Source organism: Taudactylus pleione, unplaced genomic scaffold, assembly GCF_031769625.1.
Source record: "Taudactylus pleione unplaced genomic scaffold, aTauple2 ptg000129l, whole genome shotgun sequence".
Lineage (NCBI taxonomy): Eukaryota > Metazoa > Chordata > Amphibia > Anura > Myobatrachidae > Taudactylus > Taudactylus pleione.
Window position 1 is genome coordinate 18,369,091 of NW_028284531.1, and position 21,929 is coordinate 18,391,019.

General features: G+C 40.6%; 1 protein-coding gene and 2 pseudogenes across 1 annotated transcript; 2 read left to right on the forward strand and 1 right to left on the reverse strand.

The window, feature by feature from the left end:
- Window positions 1-80: 80 nt before the first annotated feature.
- Window positions 81-21,545, forward strand: CIB1 (calcium and integrin binding 1). The gene is made up of 7 exons (XM_088472933.1): window positions 81-360; window positions 2,459-2,493; window positions 4,230-4,332; window positions 7,640-7,793; window positions 11,634-11,752; window positions 18,411-18,499; window positions 19,947-21,545. Exons 1-7 carry the CDS (start codon window positions 310-312, stop codon window positions 19,966-19,968), a joined length of 573 nt encoding a protein of 190 aa, XP_088329059.1. The 5' UTR covers window positions 81-309; the 3' UTR covers window positions 19,969-21,545.
- LOC148523687 (5S ribosomal RNA) lies at window positions 8,803-8,921 on the reverse strand (annotated as a pseudogene).
- LOC148523688 (5S ribosomal RNA) lies at window positions 10,148-10,266 on the forward strand (annotated as a pseudogene).
- Window positions 21,546-21,929: the final 384 nt, after the last annotated feature.

Here is a 21,929-nt window from a genome sequence, read left to right on the forward strand (position 1 = left end):
CTTGTATGTATTTTTCGTTTATTTCTAACCTCCCCCTCTTTACTGGTGATATGGATGTAACCACCACATCAGAGAGGGGCGGGGAGGGGACGGACCTGCCAGGCTGAGCTCGGCTGTGTGTTATCGCTGTTGCGTACAGTAGAGGTGTGAGGCGGCCGGTATGCAAATCAGCTGTGTCCGGGGGTGAGGGGGTTACGTAGTTTGCGGAAGCTCCGGGCCTGTTGCTGCGGCGCAGGGACAGAACAGAAGAGAAAGTTGCAGGAGTAGGTCCGGAGAGAAGTTGGTGTCCGAGTCTGAGACGTCTCTAAGATGGGGGGATCCTCCAGCCAGCTGTCCAAACAACTCCTGAAGGAGTATCAGGTACTTTCTACCCGGACACGGGTGATACCAGCAGTGCTGACCGTAATAATAATACTGCAGCTATGTAATACTAAGTGGGTCATATTCAAACACACACACACACACACACACACACACACACACACACACACACACACACTTTTAGCTCTCTCCACTTGATCTCTCTCTAAGCTTTGATACATCTCCCCCTAGTTTGCCAAGATTTTGAACCGTGGCCCCAATAAGAAACCATCTGGTGAAGAGTAAAAAGTGATGTCTTGAGCTATCAATTTACTGCCTGGGTCGGACCAGGCCAGCCTAATGCGGTGGTGCACATAAAGGATCCTGGGGAGGGATTCAAAGATTAATCTCTAGCAACAAAAATCTGACCTATTGGTGACGGCTAACGCCAGCTATAGATTTTACCAACCGGGTACCAGTTAAGCGTTTCTAAAGCTAGGTACATACTTTTACAATCATACATGAGATGTGATTCTTCTTACAATTACACTTACTATTGAACCGCCAGATAAGCATACAGATTCATGTGTGCACACAATTATAATCTATGATTCGATCTGTGATCCTCGTCTCTTGATACCATCTGCTGAAATGGTCATGACTGTAGGAGCAGCAGCAGAAGTATTGTACAGAATGATTGCTGGTCCGTGTACACCAGTTTTGTCTGACATTGTACCATGTACAAATGTTAGGACTTCCATAAAAAACAGATGTGACTGTTTTTTTTTTAGATAAAACATGATCGTGGGTGCATACACACTCTTACTATATATCACCATAGGATTGTGAATCTTATGATCTGTCAGACTATTGTATAGGTGTGTATCCAGCTTTAGTTTGGTAAACTGGCCATAAAAAGCTGTGGAGACTGCTTATGTGATCGAAAATAGAGGTACCTTGGCGGGACCCTGATGGTAAATGGCCACGTTACTAAATGATACGCAGATCCTTTGCGCTGTTAAGTCCAACTACAACCAGTTAAGTCTGAGAATGCCGGTTACTGTGCCTTAAGCTTGGTGTTTAGTTGCAGTAACCGTCATTCTCCGACTAAAGTGCTGGCCATAAGGCTGCCGGAAAATAGGATTGAATTGCCCCCATAGAGTGTGGCAAACTGTCATGTCTGAAAGACATACAGCGGCTTACACTGCAATTGGCTGCAAAGTGATACATAAATTAAAACATTACTCGTTTATGTGTTTTGGATGGTCTGGTTTAATCTGTAGTTTTACGTAGGACATTGCTTAAGCATAAAATATACCAGACCCATCGCAGAGTGATTAACAGGAAGTGAGCTTTTGGGGGTGGTGACAGGGGGGGGGTGGCCTGCGAAACGTGGGCGTGCCAGTGCGTTTGAACGAAGTTACATGTGCGTGCATAAATTAGCCATTGTGATGCCATACGCAGCTTGACTTTTCACTGCGTGCGATGAGGTTAAGCAATTCCTGAGTAAGGTCAGACCTTGTGCAAGTGTGCATGAAGCTCCAATTGTACTCTGTTACCGATGGTTTTGCAGACTTGCAAAGTATTATGGATGTGTGTAAAGTAAAGTGGGCATCCTTCTGCTTGGCTGCGATGGCATTGCGATTGCAGTCATTAGCATATTTTCGCAGTGAGACTGCGTGTGTAATCGCAGTTGCGATCGCAATAGCGATCTGTAATGAATTGGGCCCACTACTTCAAGCTTGACCAATGTTAAGTTTATGGAAGGAAACTTCTCATAGTGGTCAGGAGGTTGTGGTCAAAGTATGTATGCAGCCCCTCCAACATGACCCATTTAATTAGGTACAGAATGCTCTGCTCCTGGACTTCCCTCTTAATTTATGATTGCAGACACCTGCGGTGAAACACCTGTCTCATCGATTACCTAGTTCAACACAAGTGACTGCAATCAGAAGTTAGGTGAGAAGTCCAGCGAGTGTTTTGTACATATTTGAACGGGTCCTTTCATGAATACTCAGATTGTTTTATTGTAGCTTTATCTGTGCTACAAAGGATTTATTAATGTAACTATTGATTTCTTGGTTTATTTTAGACTCTTATTAATTTTAACATCTATGGTAATATCTAAGTAACTGATTTAATTTCTGTTTTTATTTAGGAACTGACTTACCTCACAAAACAGGAGATCCTTCTGTACGTATTATATACTTGACATGTTATCTCTGTTTTGCTCTTACATTAATTCTCAGGCAAGAGAAAAGGAACATTGCATTAATTCCCTTTGTCAAAACTTTCATGCATGTAACCTCTCCATAAACCAAAGTTGACATTTTCTGGATACACAAAGTTCATATTTCTAGAGACTTTTAACTGTTAAATTGAATTGAAAGGGCCAAGTACCATACTACTTGTTACTGTAGCTGCTTATCTTTTACATCTGCTAAACATTAGATGTTTACAGTTCTTTTTTCATTACCATATTGTCCTACCCACCAACATGACCCATTCCATTAGGTACAAAACACTCTGCTCCTGGACTTCCCACCTAATGTATGATTGCCGTCACCTGTGTAGAACTAGGTAATTTATGAGACAGGTGTTTCAGCACAGGTGTCTGCAATCATAAATTAAGAGAAGTCCAGGAGCAGAGCATTTTGTACCTAATGGAATGGGTCATGTTTGGAGGGTCTGTATTGTTTGTGTAACACAGGGGTTCCCAAAGTCTGCCATTACAGTCCACGTTTTAGGGATATCCATGCTTGAGCACAGGTGACTTAATATGTACCTCAGTCCATTTGATTTAACCATCTGGACTCAAGCTTGGATATCCCTAAAACGTGGACTGTAATGGCGGACTTTGGGAACCTCTGGTGTAACACAAATGGTAGAATCTACTGTATGTTGTATCTCCACCCTCATGTGCACTACAATATATTAGAAGTTACTGATACATTACATGCCCATATAAACTAACAGAGTTTTAATTATTTTAAACATTATAAACTGCAGTGTGACGTAATAACTAAAACCTATTAATAACAAAATCAAAAGTAACTTGTGATTTTTGTAAAAACACCAAGTTAGTGGCTATGAGCCTTGATTTGCTCACGATTATTTCAAATTGTAGTGTTCAATGGGTGGCGTTGCTTGGAGAGTGCTAGGTGTGGTCATATGTTTTGTTTGCACACCTGTAATGTATTACTTTTTCAATTTCCTTGTTTTCCAAGAGCTGTTGCCAATTGTTAAACAACATGGTGCCAAGTCTCTGCATTTATAATGCTCTGCCATAAAAATGATTTGATTAAGATCCGGACTAGTCTGCCATCTGGACACTAGGGGGCGATCACAGCATTTACAACTAGACCTGAGAATTATTCAAGAGACCTTAAAATCTTTTATGTCTTTAATATTTTATAGCACTTGAGTTATGCCTATATTTAAATCCATGCTGGTCAATTGCCTACATTACCAGTAGTAAAGTGTTTTGTAGCATATGCTTTTTGAAAGCCTAAATTAAATATTAATAAATAATAAAACTTTTATATTCGCTTTGTTGGTAGTTTTTTTTTTTTTTTTCATTTTGCTGTTAAAGAACTGGAAAATGGAGATTCTCTGGTCCATCAGCTTGATCTTTAACAGCAAATGGTCAGAATGGGAAGTAGTCTGCTTGTTGACAATCACAATATTGTCAGGCAGTATATGGATCTCTGAATGCCGGTGCCGTTAGGTGGACAAGTGTAAAATGCTACTTGCAGCATTTAGTGCGTGTTAGAAGTACAATTGTAAACTGCCAGCGTGCGTAAAATGTGCTAACGGTACCCAATTCCGTATTCCACTTACTGCTTGTCGACAAGATGTATGTATCCTGCTGAGAATTATTCTCTATATTTCCTGGAAATTAAATCTATTGTTTCCGTGTCATTCTGCAGCGCCTATAAAAGGTTTGGTGATCTTATGCAGAAAGAACACAGAGGCAGCATTGAATCTATCAGGGTCCCAAAGGAAAAGTTTCTGACTTTGCAGGAATTAAAGGTAATTGTGTTTTTGTTTTAGAAAAAAAAATCACTTTGTTCTAAACAGAATTTCCTGACTATTTGCTACTTGTATTTAGGGAATAGGGGAGCCAGGAAAAGCCATTACTTAGGGCAGAAATAACCCATCAGGAGTACATGAGCACTCCCAAATTACGTAATTGGCACATCATATAATAGAACTAGCAACAAAAACTAAAGCAAAGTGGACACCTCTACGAATCAGGCTGTGTGCTCTGGACTTTAGGGCCTTGGGTCTCGGCACAGTAAAATGGGGATCCTCCCTCTCTCTTCTCCAGTCCTGTCACATGACCTTGATTTGGGACATTAGTATCGGCGCACAATGGGGTTTGAGAATGGTATGTAGATATGTTTGGCTGATAGAGCAACCTCACGAGCTAGCCAAAATGCCACCCAGCAATTTTAATTCTGGTAAACTGTTATTACCCATCAAGGGAGAAACTGGACAGATCCCAGGAACGCCCAGTAGTTTTGAGGCCGATGGCAAAACCTTGCGAGCCTGCACCAGAAGAGAGGGACAGCGTCTTAGTGAAAATGCCGTGGAGTAAGACGTAGTCCAGCTTGCTCCAGCAAAGTCCAGTGTACATTCCCATGTTCTGGTGCAATGACCCCCTCCCGAAAGGAAAAAGTAAAGCTTTTAGTTAGAGGGTCAAAAATAAAAAAAAATGGGCATGTTTTTATTTTGTAGTGAAACGCGACAAAGACAAGAATCTAGAACAAAAAATAAACAAATGGGGAAAAAAAGGATTAGCAAGGTATAGTGTTTTAGAACCATTATGAACCAGAAATATCCATAAGGAAAAGAAAAGCAGCACTGATTGCCCCCAGGGCACCCTCCTCCACAGCCTGTAACCTCACCATTGCCGCAAAAGGTGTATCCGGAATAGCATGAGGGCACCCCAACAATGTAATGCCTTGCGGCTAGTATACATGAACTGTTCATGCTGAACAGTATCATTAACCATTACTTTTCCTTTGATGACTTTGCCATCCACATCTTGGCTATTATCTACATTTTAAAGGCTTAGTTTATCCCACATTAAAGAATGTACTAGACCAGTGGTTCTCAAACTCTGTCCTCAGGACCCCACACAGTTCACATTTTCCAGGTCACCCAGCAGGTGCACAGGTGTGGTCATTACTCACTGACACATTTTTAAAGATCCACAGGTGGAGATCATTATTTCACTTGTGATTCTGTGAGGAGCAATGGAAAACATGCACTGTTTGGGGTCCTGAGGACCGAGTTTGAGAACCTGTGTGCTATACTATCAAACACCATAAAATATATTACAGATTGGAAAATGATAAACATGGACAATTTATAATGAATCTATATATTGGTTTAAAAACTAGTTTTATCACTCCCCAATCTCTACATTGATGATAAAACCAGAACCGTATATTGGCAAAGTCCAGAGGCGGTTGAATGAAAGTCTGATAGATATCCTTCTACAATACACTTCATGTGCCAGAAGTGAGACTGCAGCTTCCATTACCAGTACATGCCACCACACCCACGCATTAAATTGTCTTTCATGTCTAAAGTACTATATCTAGGCGGGTATCTCTGCAATACGTCGTATAATTTGCAGTGAATATGGCAGCATATCACGATTGAAGTGGCTTTGAATGAGGCTTGACGGTAGCTGGGTCACTCCATCTCTAAAGTCAACATGAAATATTCATGTTCAGCAATTTCAAGGGTATACTGTGACTGTACAAAATCAGCAAAGACATCCAGCATGGAAAACCGCTGTGGTCAACGAAAATCTCTTGACAATCGTGGGCAGCATTGTCTGGCACGCATTGTAACATCCAACCGGCGTGCAGCATTGCTGCGGATAATGGCAAAATTTATGCTGGGGCCACAAGTAACAGCGTTTGCACAGTACAACGTTCCATTTCTTCTATAGTGTATAGGAGCCGGGGTCCCATTGTTGTCCCACAGCGCAAGACTCAGCGCCATGTCTGGGCTCGTGAATACTGCCACTAGGCGCAAGATGACTGGTAATGTGTAGCTTGGTCCAATGAGTCGAGGTTCCAACTGTTTCGGTCAGATCGACAATTATGTTTGTGGGGAAAACCCCATGAGGCAATGGATACCGCATGCCAGCAAGGGACAGTCCAGGGTAATGTCTCTGTTCTGGTGTTGGGTGTTTTCAGCTGGCACGTGACCATCCTTCCGGTGTATAGCCCCCAGATTATGGCTGGAGGAGCATTCCTCTGAGTTTGGCATTATGAGTTAGACCCCTCGTTTGATTTGAACACAATAGAACATGTGTGTGATGCAGTTCAATATGTCATCAATGGAAGGCTACCACCACCGGTGAATATTAGGGAATATTGGACCATTCCTCAGGAGTCACAGTGTGCACTATATACACACTACTTCAGAGAGCTTGTTGAGTCTATGCCTTGTTGTGTTGCTGCTGTAATACAATTGAAAGGAGGACCTACATGTTACTTGATGGATCTCTCAGTTTTTCTGGCATGTGAGTGTATAAAAAGAAACTCTTCAACTCTAACTCTGAGCCTGATTCAGAGCATACTTACCGACTTTTGTAATCTGCTCCCCGGGAGATGCCACTTTGGGGGGCGGGCCGGGTTCCTATGTCATTAGGCCCCACCCCCATCAGGGCAAACTGCCACGAATCGTGGGAGTGCGGGGAGGGGCCTGTATGTTATATTTACACATACATGTAAGTGATGTTCAGAAGCATAATCTAAGTGCTAAAGTATATTAGCTTAGGCTGGCCGCTAGCCTTACTCAGGCCATGTGTGCAGAAAAAACGTAATTTCCTCCAGTGTTTTAATGGGAAGACCAGATTTCACTGGAAAATAAAGAGGTGGTTGTCTGTTAGATTCTTAAAGTGAGAACCTTCCACTTTTGAGACTGATATTATTTATTAATCTAATCATGGAATGATCTACAGAAGTGCCGCATACACTAGCATTCTGTGTCAATGTTTAAACACGTTCTATATTCTAATGACTATAGTCCCCTTTTTTTTTAAACATTTTTTTTTATTGAAGCATCACTTCAAATCACATACATTAGTTACAATGCTTCAAATGTAAATAAGAGCGATACAATAACTAATCCATGTCCACAATTGTGTACAATAACAACCTTAAATATTATCAAGAGCATTCCTCGTTTGCCCAATATTCTCATCCAATCGACAGTCTCTAGTGCCTTTCTAACAGTACATTATTGGATAATAATAACATGCCATTGAGTTGCCAGAAAACCAATTTTAAGTTGTGCACTCTCTTCCTCACAGGCAAACCCCTTTAAGCATCGCATCTGCCAAGTCTTCTCTACATCAGAGCAAGACGATGATAGCATGTCCTTTGAAGATTTCCTTGACATGCTAAGTGCTTTTAGCGAATCTGCTACCCTTGAAATTAAATCTCACTATGCCTTCCGGATCTTTGGTAAGTTCATACAGAAGTACATGAATTTAGTTAAATCATTGAACACCTATAGAATGATCAATATGACCCCAACCAGCTCATAGAAGGGAGAGAGTAGAGAGAGAGTTGAAGGTAGCAAACAGGTCAGCTGGCGAGGGTTAGAGGACTTTGGAGAAGAAGGCCATCGAATAAGACTGTTCAGCAATTGAGCGCTCTGAGCTATAGGCTGAAGGAATGAATTTGAAATGAAGGAAGTCGATGAGAGAGCACAGTTTCCTCCTGAGGTGCTCAGCAAAGCGCCTCCTTCATGTAAATGATTTTTAAAGTTCTTAGTCATTTTGTTTTATTCTTTGGTAATAATCAGAACTCCATATAATATTTGTACAAAAGAAAGAGAAAATTCCGCACAGAACTCAAAAATTAGTAAAGATAATGATAATTATTAATAGAAACCAACCGTTATATAATCTAGATACAACTGTATCAATAGTTGTTGTTGGTGGTGCTCCCACAGCCCAATATTTAGATAGGCACAAAGGACAAGGAGAGAAAGAGAGGGCTATTCGCTGGGGCACTCTTCATGACAAATGTCCACTTTCAAATATATTAGTTGATGGATAATTGGAAATGATATCAATTACACCCTACATGACCAAATGTTACACAACCTTATATGCACTACCAATAGAAGAGGGTTGGTATTTGAACATCTTAGTGATAAATAATCCAACCTATTACCTCCTGTTAAAAATTAACTTTTAATCAGAGTTGTATTAAAAATTGAAAATAAATAACCCTTCAAACAAAATTAGAGTTATTAGATAAGGGCGAAAATAGAATGTATCAAAAAGTAAGATAAAATCTCTACATGCGTTCATACATACATGTAGATAGGTAAATACCCTGGTCGTAAATAAGTAACCATTGCGATAAGATTTCTTATCCTCTGGATATATGTGAATCGTTATAATGGTACTGAGTTGCCACTCTGCTGAGTTACCAATCGTCCTAATCCACCTCCAGTATTAATGACCTACAGCACCTGGTATTCCCAAGTGGTCTCCCATCCAGGTACTAACCTGGCCCATAACTGTATAGCTTCCAAAATCAGACGAGATTGGGCATATTCAGTATGGTATGATTGTAGATAATTCCCAACTGGGGAGTGTAAATGCCCAGGTACACACAGCGTAAGAGTGTATGTAGGACTGACTCACCAGAGAAGTCCACTTTGTTAAATAATACACAGTATCAATAAAAGTATTGCATAAGCGTACTTTAATTGCAATTATACAGTAGATCACATGGTTAAACATATAAAGTAAAACAGAAAAGTGTAATTGTCTGACTGATTACTAATGTCCTTAATCAGTCAAACAATATGTTCCAATAAGCTATTCTAGGTATGCTGTTCATGTAAAATGATGTTTGTATATTGCTCAAAATAACATTGATACACTTAGTATGGTCTGTGTGATAGATGATTGGATTAAATCCTATTAATAGGCAGTTTGTAAATAGTACATTCCAACTACTAAATCATACAATAATTAGCGTAGCGGGTGATTCCATTCAATCCTGTGAGTAGGCAATTGGTGGTAGCATTTTCCAAAAGCCTAATCATAAATGGTTAACACAGCAGCCAGCATAAAGTAATGTGTATCGTAATGTATCTCAGACCTCATAGGGTACACAGAAGAAATAGGTTATCAGTATAATACTGATCCTCCACTGTGAATAGACAGAGTATGTGCTAATCAAATGGATAAGTAATGAGTATATGGATATATACAATCATCCGAATACTTGGCTCATATGTTATTCCGCATTTACTAGAACACTTATAAAATAAACAATAAACTAAAACAGCAGGAGACACAAAATAAATAGGTTGTCAGTATAACACTGATCCTCCACTGTGAATAGACAGAGTATGTGCTAGTATAGTGGATAAGTAATGAGCACATAGATATATATAATCATCCGAATAATTAGCTCATAGGTTATACAGCATTTGCTAGAACACTTATAAAATGAACAATAGACTGAGACAGCTCTATAGATAGGTGCGTGTCACACTGAAATAGGGGAGTAAATTCCCCACTAGATCAGCAAAAAGGCCGTATAATCACAATATACAAGTTCTACATGTTGCTCCTGAAAAATATCTGTATTGACACGGAGGTCATTTACAGGCTCACATATAATCCATAGCAAAAGATGTCTGTAGTGACACAAAGTCAGTTACAGGCATACATACGATCCCAGGGTAAGGTTACTTGGAGTCCGATCACTGCATAAGTCGGATATCCAAGGGAGAAGGACGCGCGTTTCGCCCAGTCCAAGGGCTTGTTCACCTCACACATCTGGGAATTATCTACAATCATACCATACTGCATATGCCCAATCTCGTCTGATCTTGGAAGCTATACAGTTATGGGCCTGGTTAGTACCTGGATGGGAGACCACTTGGGAATACCAGGTGCTGTAGGTCATTAATACTGGAGGTGGATTAGGACGATTGGTAACTCAGCAGAGTGGCAACTCAGTACCATTATAACGATTCACATATATCCAGAGGATAAGAAATCTTATCGCAATGGTTACTTATTTACGACCAGGGTATTTACCTATCTACATGTATGTATGAACGCATGTAGAGATTTTATCTTACTTTTTGATACATTCTATTTTCGCCCTTATCTAATAACTCTAATTTTGTTTGAAGGGTTATTTATTTTCAATTTTTAATACAACTCTGATTAAAAGTTAATTTTTAACAGGAGGTAATAGGTTGGATTATTTATCACTAAGATGTTAACCCTCTTCTATTGGTAGTGCATATAAGGTTGTGTAACATTTGGTCATGTAGGGTGTAATTGATATAATTTCCAATTATCCATCAACTAATATATTTGAAAGTGGACATTTGTCATGAAGAGTGCCCCAGCGAATAGCCCTCTCTTTCTCTCCTTGTCCTTTGTCTCCATATAATATTTATCAGACTGAATCCCTGTGAAATTAGTCTTAAGAAACTCATGGGTGTAAAATGTGCTAAGTGGCGGATTTGAAACCCGGTGGGGGGGGGATTGCAGCAATTTTCCATCTGTTTTGCATCCCTCCAATTTAACTGCATTCTGCCGCACACTCTAGACCAAAAAAAACCACTGTCCTGTTTCCCCCCCCATTGTATACAAACCACCACATTTACTAAGCGTCGGGTCGTACACAGCTGTCTTAATACTACTCGAATGGCGTATTTGTGTAAAGCAGCACCATGTGTGCATGTACAGATGTTGATAGGCTAGTAATGGAAAAACAGAGGGATCCATGCTGCACTTGTATATGTTTGGGTTGATCTAAAAACACCTATTTGTGAAGACCAAGGCTGAGAGAGGCAATGCAGGGTGTATAACCCATATATGTGGTTAGGTAAGGGGTGGGCAATTATTTCAGCTGGGGGGGGGGCACTTGGCAGGTTTAAGTGAATGGTGGAGGGCCTGAAGAGCGAGCCAAGCAACCTACAAGTGCAATATATTTGTGAGGACTTCCAGAACAATATTTGATTTCCATTGTGGATAGAAGCCACAAGGGTGTTCGGCGCTTCTATCTGCAATATGTCTGCTTTGATGAGTCAAATTTGAAATTACATTTTGTTACATAAAATGATTCTATGATTTCTATTTTCCTCTAATTGTTTATTTGTTCAATACTTTAATTTCAGAGTACACTGGGATGTTAAACTACGTATATATCATTAAAAACTGGAACAATGGGGGTATACTAAAACTGTTGACTAGTAGCTTAGGTAAGATTTTGCACTTTGAGCGATATAGTCACTAGTTAACCCTCCTTTTACAGATTTTGATGGGGACGGTGCCCTGAACGAAACCGACTTGGAGACACTGGTGAATCATCTGACAGGCGTAGATGAAGACACTAAGCTAAGTAACAATGAGATGAAGCAGCTTATTGCAAACGTGAGTTCAGGGTTATTATGGGGCTGTCACTGTGACGTCACTCATCGGTGTTGTGCAAATATTTCTTCCACTATGTCTTTCACACTTAATTTTAAAGCTTATCTTCAACGGCATCAGTTTAATGTGATACATATTAGTGACGGACATATTTTTCTTGGCATCGAGATGAACAGCCAGTGAAAGTATATATTATGTTATTAATTGGGAGGAATGTGGTTTGTTCCAGTCTGCTCCCAGTTACGTTGCTGCCTCTCCTGTATGTATGGTGTGCAGTATCCCCATATTGTACTGACCAAATCCTGTCTATTGGAATGAATCTATTTTAATGCACTTTTACTAGTGTTAGTGTGGGTGTTGTAAATGGGACCAGAGTTAAATATAGACATAAGTCTAACTGGAGTGTGTAATAATGCAAGTTTATTTTATTTTTATTTTGTTTGCGCTGTGAATGTACAGAAAACAAAAAGTCAGCCTAATTTATGAAAGATAGGAATCAAGCATTTTGATACCCACCTAATTGATCTTGGCCAAATCTCCAGATGCAGTATTAGTGTAAGGGAACAACATTGGCTCCTGAAAGTAACAAAAAACATAGTAATAAAACAAAATCAAACTTCTAAAGAGGGAAAACATGGTCGCCAAGAAGAATTGTGAGCCCCAGTACAGCTTTAGGGGCTAAGAATGGTATGTGGCTGCACCTCTTTGGTTTGCCCCTCCCTGGCACAGGACCTGCTACTTTATACTTGCAAATTCTAGTGCCTTTATTTTTTAAGCGTTTCAGATGCTGCAGTAGTTATTAAGTTGATGATTGCTGTACTTTTTATACTAGGGATGTGTGCTGACCCCTGTGTTTTGGTTTTGGATCTGTATCTCCTTCGTGTTTTGGATCTGGTTTTGGTTTTGCCAAAACCGCCCTTGCGTGTTTTGGTCTTGGATCTGTAATTTTTTTTTTTTTAATTGATCAAAAACTGCTAAAATTACATAATTTTTTTTTTTTTTATTATTTTTTTTCCTAGAGTATTAACCTCAATAACATTAATTTACACTCGTTTCCAGTAAATTTTAACCACTTCACAGCTCACAATATTGTTTTCATCCGGTTTAGGCCCAGAATTTGCACCTAGCTAGCTGGCTGACTAAGCTAAGTGGCACAAACACGTGGCAGTTCAACTTCCAACATGGCACATAAGGAAACATATGTTTTCATTAATCAAGAGGCCTGAGGAAGATGGAGTATGTATGTAGTTGAAGACAGGGACAGGAAGGGTTGATTGGTAGTAAATTTACATTTTTTGATTCTGAAGTAAATTTATGAGGGAGAAGGGGAGAGCATGGGTGAACAATATGTCCCCTGTTTTGCCCACAAAATCAACTTTGTTCAGAATATTTTTTAAAATTAAAGGGGCATGTAGGAGATGCTGTCTGTGGCCATAAACATTTCTGGACATTTTTGGCATTCAGCAACCGCATGTCAAAGATTGCAGCAGCTGTAGCAGTTCAACTTCCAACATGACACATCAGGAAACAAATGTTTTTATTATTCAAGAGGCCTGAAGTTTGAGTATGTAGTTGAAGGCAGGGAAAGGAAGATTTGATTAGTTGTAAATTTAATTACATTTTTTTATTCCGAAGCAAATTTATGAGGGAGGAGGGGGAGGCATTTACAAAAAATATTTAAATCATTCACATCAGTCCTTTCCCCCAGAAGAATCCTTGAGCGTTGTGCCTGCTGCTGCTGGGAGTGGATTTTCAGCCCAGAAGGCGACCAGGAGGACTACTAGTAGTACTTTAAAAACAATTGACTGTTAAACAATGCAAGGGGGAGCAAGTATGACAGTAGTCACCCAGTTGCACAGCGGATCACTGACGCCATGACATCTATGCTGGTATTAGATGTACGTCCAATATCCACCAATAATGCAGTGGGTTTTAGACAGCTAATTGAGGTCCTGTGTCCCCGCTACCAAATCCCATCTAATTTCCACTTCACTAGAAAGCAATTCCCAACCTGTACAGGGATGTTTAAAATAACTTAATTAGTGGCCTCCAAAATGCCATTGTACCCACTGTTCACTTAACCACAGATATGTGGACAAGCTGAACAGAGCAAACTGAAAATTACATGACTAACAGCCCACTGGGTGGGTGTATTGCCTTCAGCGGCATCACCAACAGCAGCACAGCATCTAAGAAACAGCATCTCATTCAAAGGCAGGCGTATCACCGGGTTCACTAAGAGGCATACCGCTGACAATGTTTTAAAAAAACTCAGGGAAGTCACTGCAAAATGGCTTACCCTGCGTGGATTCTCCTCAGGATTTGTGATTTCTGACAATGCCACTAATATTGTGAGAGCATTACAGCTGGGTGAATTCCAACACATCCCATGTTTTGCTCAAGCAATCAACTTTGTGGTGTAATTTGTTTTTTAAAATGACAGGGCCGTGCAGGAGATGCTCTCTATGGCCCCAAAAATTTCTGGACATTTTCGCCATTCAGCGGGCGAATGTAAAAGATTGCAGCACCTGCAGGAAATGTTGAATTTGCTCGGCCACCAGCTGAAGCAAGAGATCATTACAAGGTGGAACTCCACCCTTTATATTCTTCAGCGGATAGAGAAACAACAAAAAGCCATCCAAAGCTACATAGCATACGATGACATGGGAAGAGGAGGGGGAATGTACCTTACTCAACTCGGTGGAAAATACTTTCCGTGTTGTGCAAAGTGCTGAAACCCTTCGAAGTAGTCTCCTGTGAAGTGAGTTCAAACACTGCCAGCTTGAGTCAGGTAATTCCCCTAATTAGACTATTGGAAAAGCAGCTTGAGAAACTGAAGGAAGAGCTGAAACGGAGAGATTCCGCTAAGTATGTCGGACTTTTAGATCAAGTTATTTATTCGCTTCACCAGAATCCAAGGGTTGTCAGGATCTTACAATCGGATCAATACATTTTGGCGACCATGCTGGATCCTAGGTTTAAGTCATACATTGTGTCTTTCTTCCCAACAGACACCGATGTGAAGAGATGCAAAGAGCTGTTGGTAAGCAAATTGTCAGCTCACGTGGCATGTGATGCAGCGATGGCTTCTCCTTCAGTTTCTCCAGCAAGTGCATCTGCCGAGATAAAACTAAACTTTCCCAAAAGACCCACTGGTGATGCAGATCGACATAACCAAGTTTTGACATCTGTTCGGGTCTAAAAGAATTGCCTACAATTAATGAGACCTCTACCATGACTCCATCTGATACAGTCGCCATTCACAGAATGGTTGAAAAATATTTTACTTTCTTTAATGATAGCATCCAAATAGGCATGTCAGACAGTGCGTTTGATTACTGGCAGGAAAAAAAGGCACTTTGGAGTCCCTTAAACTTGGGTACACACGTAAAGATTTTCTGTCCAACCATCCAACTAGTTGATTGGTTGGAATGAAGATCTGGTAACGTATGGGGGTAAATGAGGATCAGCAATTTGCTCCTAAATGCCAGAAAACAGATGAAACTGGTCATTCAGACAAGTTTGTTAAATGTTTGATCTTATATGGCAATTGCATCCAAAAAATACAAAGGCACCTGTAATGGTGGATTCCAGCGGGGATGAATTAATATTGTTTGAAGATGATGTACACACTGATGTGGGTGAGGAATCGGATGATGGTGACAACATCTTGCCTCTGTAAAGCCAGTTTGTGCATGTAGAGATCATTGCCAGCAATTTCAGCTGCCAATTGGTAGCTTGTTTTGTGGGGGCCCAAACAAACCAATCACTTCATGATTAATATTGTTGATGAAGGTGTTGGTGGTGAAGATGGCAGGTGCTTGGATCTAGCAGAGAGAAGGGGGCTAGCTGACGCTGGACTGCTTGTTTGGTACTTTGTTGGCCAAAGCTTCTGAATTTTGAAAAACTTTTTGGATGGATGCGCTGCAGATTATGTAAAAGGGATGAGATTCCTAGCTGGTTAAGGTTCCTACCTCTACTTACTCTGGCTTTACAAAGGGTACAAATGGCTTGACAATTGTCTGGATTTGAGGAGAAATAATACCACACATAAGAAGTGTGTATTTTTTTGTCTTGTGCCCAGGCATGACCATGGGCTTTTCCTTATCATGGGCAACAGCTGTTTCTTCCACTGGTGCCTGATTTACACAAACATCCTCATCATCAACAGCTACACAAATATACTGCTCATCCTGGTGCACTTCCACAGAAGCATCCTCGATTTCTATGTCAGCCTGTTCACTTGTGCTTACATCATAATAGGCAGAACCACCAGTCATAAATAAAGGCCTTAGCCTTTTCTTGCCACTTTGTGTGGTGAACGGCATATTGCCAATTTTGTCTTTCTACAACTAACTTTCCCTTTTTAATGTTTTTTTTTTTTTTTACCACTGTAAAAAATCGGTTCTTTGATTTTAGATACTGACTTAAGCCCTGTATGCCCTTGGGCATCGGCTTTAGTAGATGATGTAGACGGACTAGTATTGTCATGACACGTGTCAATTTGTACCAATTTTAAATATTACACTGCGGTATCAATGACCTACTGTGTCACAAGATTTTTTTATGACTAAGAAGAGCATAACACACTGCGCTACCCCTTAGTGTCAAAAGATTTTTTATGAATAAGACACTTCGCTACCACTTGGTGTCAGAAGATTTTTTTTTTATGAATAAGAATAACACACTGTGCTATGACTTATAGAGTCACAATACGTGGATGATAAACTGTGGTCTTGCCGGCAGTGTCACCGAACAATAATAGCGTAGCTAGCACACACACAAAAAAACCCCCTGAAAACAAAAAAGTGTTTTTTTTGTGGAATGCTAATTTTATTTAACTTTTATTTTTTTTTTTCAGTTTTTTACACTGGGGAAGAGCACCCCTGGATTGACAGAACCCCCCCCCCCCCCCCGCCCCCCCCCACGCTGGACAAGACAGCACCCCTTTATGAACTACAGCCCTGGCCCCTTGATGGACAAGACAACACAGCACCAGCCTGCAGCCCCAGCCCCTGACTGGACAACACAGTGACACAGCAGCACGTGCACAGACAAAGCAGCATGTCTGTTCTGTACACTCTCCACAGCCGGAGTGAAAATGTCGCCGATCACGGGACCTTTATACAATCCAAAATCCGCGAGAATACGACAGCGGGAGGATAACTCCTTTTGCCTCGTTTTCGGATCAGAGTCAGGCGGAAAAACCCGAGCCAGACTCTGATCTCGGCTCGGATACACTGGGGCCCTGATTCAGAGCCGGACGCTCTGACAGAGCGCTCGCTCTGAATCAGGGCCGTCCCTACTCCTTTTTGGAGCGGCCAAAATGATGGTCGCGATGGTCTTGAGCACCCACAGCTATAGCGAGCGGCCAGGAAGATGGTTGCGATGGTCAAGACAATCGTGACCATCGGGCTTGCGACGAGACCCTGCGTTAGGGTCTTGCTGCCGCAAGCCCTGGAGTGCTTTTGGCTCTATCTATTTTGACACTAGTGATGTCAGTGGGGCCGGCCCCAGACGGTAGGCGTTCCCATGGGAACGCCTCCGTCTGGGCAGGCACGCCCACCAAAGGGGGCGTGCTATCAACCACCATCGACAGCACACCCCCTTTGGTGTGAGACCCATAACGACGGCTTGGCCGTCGTTATTCGGGTCTCGCGCATGCGCACGACGGAGCCGCCTCCGTCGTGCGCATGCGCACTTGGGCAACATCGACCCACTTGTGAACGCTCGGCGCTCGCGAGCAGGTCTGAATCAGGCCCTAAGTTCAGCTGGGTCCAGACCCGCTCATCTCTACTTTATACAGATGTCACCTGAATAAGCCCTATCTATGCTCCATCCGCATCTGTTCACTATAGTACAAATTCCACTGGTAAAAGTGCACCAGATAACATGTATTTTTGCATGTACATTTGTATTTCGCTTGTATACAAAACTTAATCTGGCCCTAAAAGTGTTGATATGTGACTCTAGAGGTTGGGTTGCAGATCTACATCCTTCCCTGAGGAACACTGCGCTCCATATATTACACATAAGAGGCGGATGTACACTCTCACTAAGAGACGCTTCATGCTAGTGTGAGCTGTGAGTATAGTCTCCCTTCAAGTAATAGCAACCACTAACTAACCTGTTCCAGACTGTGATTGTGTACTGCACAAAGCTCAGTGTGAAATTGGTGCTAGAGCTCTCATTTTGGGCAATTCCAATCCATGGGAAATCTTGATGCAGCCTTTATTACATAAATTGTCTGATGCTAGTCATTTAGTATTGCACTTAAAACACTGCTCAGGACAACATCTTATTGGCAGTAAATAATTAGGCATTTAATCAGTCCCACACTGACAAATAGTGATGAATGTAGTCATACACACTTTGAACACTGTCTTGTGTTTTTGTTTAATAATGCTTAATTGTAATATTTAATGATGAAGCCTAGCTATTGCCCATCTGACATGAGCCTCTGCAAATGATTGCTTTCTGCTACAGTTGGACCTAATCTTGGATAGTTCATGATCAGCTCTGAGCATATTGGTACATGTCACATCTCATGGTTATTATAACAAACCTTTATTGGAGTGCGGTCACATTTTACATTGCTTTTATAGTAGTTTGTCAAGAATGAAACCTAGAGATGTCTGATATTTGTTTTATCCTGTGATAGATTCTGGAAGAGTCTGACATCGATAAGGACGGCACAATAAACCACTCTGAATTCCAGCACGTCATCTCCAGATCTCCTGACTTTGTCAGGTGCGTGTTTCACAAAGACCTTCAAGTGTAAATGATGTACACAAATACAGAGAAAAAGGGGGCATGGACTGCACACCCTAATTTTAAACATACTCTAGTAAGAGGTGCTACGATGCTGAGATAATAAAATGAAGGTGGACACTCTCAGCACTAAGGGCACTCACTAATAGTCAAAACTGTCATGATAAACTCTACAATTAACATGGAGTATAAATGAGGGTCTTAAAATAGCAGCGTGTTTTGCCAAGTTGTGTGACCGTCAAGCCCATCAGATGGGTCCCTAAACCTAAGCACACAATATAAAATGATCAGGTTGATCAATTTATGATTGGCCTAATAATTGTATAGTGTGTATGCAGCAGCGATGCTGGAGCATTAGCCGATCAACAGCCTCAAGAGCTCCTGCAGACGGTCAGATAGGGAGGCCGCACATTAAGCTGCTCATAAGATGCGACCGATCCCAGAAGCTGTCTATGGGGACCACAGTGATCAGATAATCGCTCTGAGGATTGCAGCGTTTATATGATCTGCAGATACATCTGTACAGTGTGTAGCCAGCTTAAGGGTTGGGTATGATATGTAGAAATTCATCATATCGACATGGTCATAATGTTTACGTTTACCACTTCAACATTCATAATGTAAACAGTGATGAAATGTGAACAAGTTAGAATGTAGACATGTTGTCCTGGTGGTGGCCCAGTGGTGACTTACATGCTCCTGATTGCTGCAGCGACTCCAGTGTTCGGGTGAGTATTTCTCCCATATCCCTACCCCTCACCCTCCCTCTAGTGCAGGGGTTTCCAACCACGGTCCTCAAGGCACACTAACAGTCCAGGTTTTGAGGATAGCCATACTGGAGCACAGGTGACTTAATACCTCAGTTATTTTGATTTAACCATCTGTGCTCAAGCCTGGATATCACCAAAACCAGGACTGTTAGTGTGCCTTGAGGACCGAGGTTGGGAATCACTGCTCTAGTGCCAAATAAACCCCTCGCCCCTTTCCGCAGCCCAAACCTAACCCTCCCGCATGCAGCCTAACCCTAATGGTGACATTTCACCTGTCAACATTCTCAGAATGTTCATATGTTGTCTACTGACATTAACAATGTTGGTATCATAGCTGTCGACATTATGAATGTCAACATTGTCAAGTTTTTGACTACATCCCCGTTATAACACTGCTAATACCATTACATTATATCAAGGATTTACCATAAAAGTCCCTCCTAATCCATAGACGGCAATGCAGGACCTGTGCTGATTAAAATCGCCTAAGGGCAGATGGGAGTTGTCTCAATCTTCTAGTGTTCCACCATGGGATAATGCCAGGGTGCAAAGCTTTACAAGTACCACAGGGCTTTCCTATTTTTCCCATTTAGATCTGTTTGATGACTTTGCAGCATCTAGACTGAGAAATTTTACTTTTACATTTATTTTTTTAGCTCCTTTAAGATCATGCTGTGAATGTCCCGGCAGTCTGAATGACAGCGTAGCCACTGGAATGAATGTGTCCACTGTGAATATCCCTTGATGCAACCTGTATCTGAGATCTTCCAGGAAATCTCACCAATAACCAGGAAAACCTCTTCATCAATCAATTGGAAGGCACTGTACACAACTACTGATGGCTGTTTACACTTCACTGTCTGTGACTGCTCCCATATACTTGTGTAGGTATAGATGCACTGGTTGGATGTATGCAGGAGAACAGGGGTGTAGGTTGAGCTTACGCTCAAAATATGATGCCTTAAATATGTGTTAAAGTAATTTCTGATTTATTTTTTTTCACCCACTCCACAACAGGAAAAATAAACCATATATGCAATAAAAGCACATGGACATATATCAATCTACCTTGCACACTTCTATTTTCATTTTTCAACTCTTATGTAGTTCAGGGCACTTTTCCAAGTTCATGACCATGACATTTGTGACCTCACCAGTCTCTGTAGTCCAGTGCCTAATGAAGAACTACATCCCCCACAATTCTCCAGGTATAAGTTGTTTTTTTGTAGCATGGACCAGCCTCTGGCATGAGTGCTGTCCTCTTCATGTCATCAGCACTGCTCTGGGGTTTTATGCTTTATGATGCTGAAGGTGGCATGCACTTAGTCCTGGAACAGCTTAGCACACCTACATAGAAGTTGTTAAGGGGGAGAGGGACTTTTTTCATTCCAAGACTCCATAAACCGTAACCCACTCTGGAAGCACATGGGTTAAAAAAAAAAATTAAAAAAATCCCAAAACCTTTTCTTAAAAAAATAAAAATAGTAGTTTATGAATGGGAAAAGTGTAGTTATACAGTTATACTTTAAATTGTATGACCGTTAATACGGTGTAGCCTTCAAGCACCTCTTCTTTATCAGTTACCAAGAAATATCTTTACCAGTTTTTCTATTCATGAATCTGATATGTCACTCCCTGGATGTACAAATTAACATTGAGACATAATGAAAAAATGAAAGTTATATTTTTGTAATCTGATGTGATCTATCCTTGACTGATTCTGTACAACCCACTGGCTGGTCAAAAGCACAATTTTATATACTTAGTTTTTTTGAATAGACCTTTAAAAAAAAAAAATACTACTTTATGCTATCCCTACTTATCAGTAAAAACATGTATTTTTTAGCAATTAATATGAACACAGTTGCCTTTGGTATACTGCAGATGAAATATTATTTATAAAAGTTAGAAGTTAGATTAAATGTGGTAACATATATATCTGGTGTCTTGCAACCAGAGGCCTGATCTAGTGTTTATAGACAAAGATAATAAACTGTATAACTGTGGAACTGGGAAATAAATTATAGTACTCTGTAACTTTTTAATATTGTCATAAATATTTACCAGGAAAATATTTGAGAGCAAATTTGCCTATGTTTTCATTTGACTAGTTTGCTTATGAAACATTTCATGTGCGTTTTTATAACATTCAGCGAGGTCGGCTATAAATCTCGTGTTATTATAGTCCTGGCTGATGCATTTCATTTGCACTGTTTACTTTTGCACTCAATAAAAGAAAAACTTTCTGTATCACATATTGGAATATTTTCTTACTACAAGGTGTTTTTTTTTTTTCCATTTTATAATATAAATTAATACATAACTCATTGGGTATTTTAAGAAATAAAAAAAAAAGCAACTGAAAACAATATGCTGGAAAATGGTATCTGTACTTTTTGCTTCCTGATAATCCTTTAATATACTGTAAAGATTGAGTGAATATGAAATCTCCTGTCATTTGTCAAACATTTAGAGGTCTATGTACTAACTGCCACAATTACTATCTTTCCATATTGCAGGAGATATTTTTATTTACTAGGGGAACTTGTGGGGACCGCATTTGCAGTAACCACTGTCCCTGTAAGTTTTATATCCCCAGCAAATTGTATACGTTTTTCACGTTTATTAAACACTTCTCC

What these genes read in the sequence shown, in the direction of transcription:
- CIB1 (XM_088472933.1), top strand. Translation starts at nt 310, where the DNA reads ATGGGGGGATCCTCCAGCCAGCTGTCCAAACAACTCCTGAAGGAGTAT. An exon ending in AACTCCTGAAGGAGTATCAG is followed by an intron (nt 361 to 2,458) that starts GTACTTTCTACC and finishes GTTTTTATTTAG; the next exon opens with GAACTGACTTACCTCACAAA. An exon ending in TGACTTTGCAGGAATTAAAG is followed by an intron (nt 4,333 to 7,639) that starts GTAATTGTGTTT and finishes TCTTCCTCACAG; the next exon opens with GCAAACCCCTTTAAGCATCG.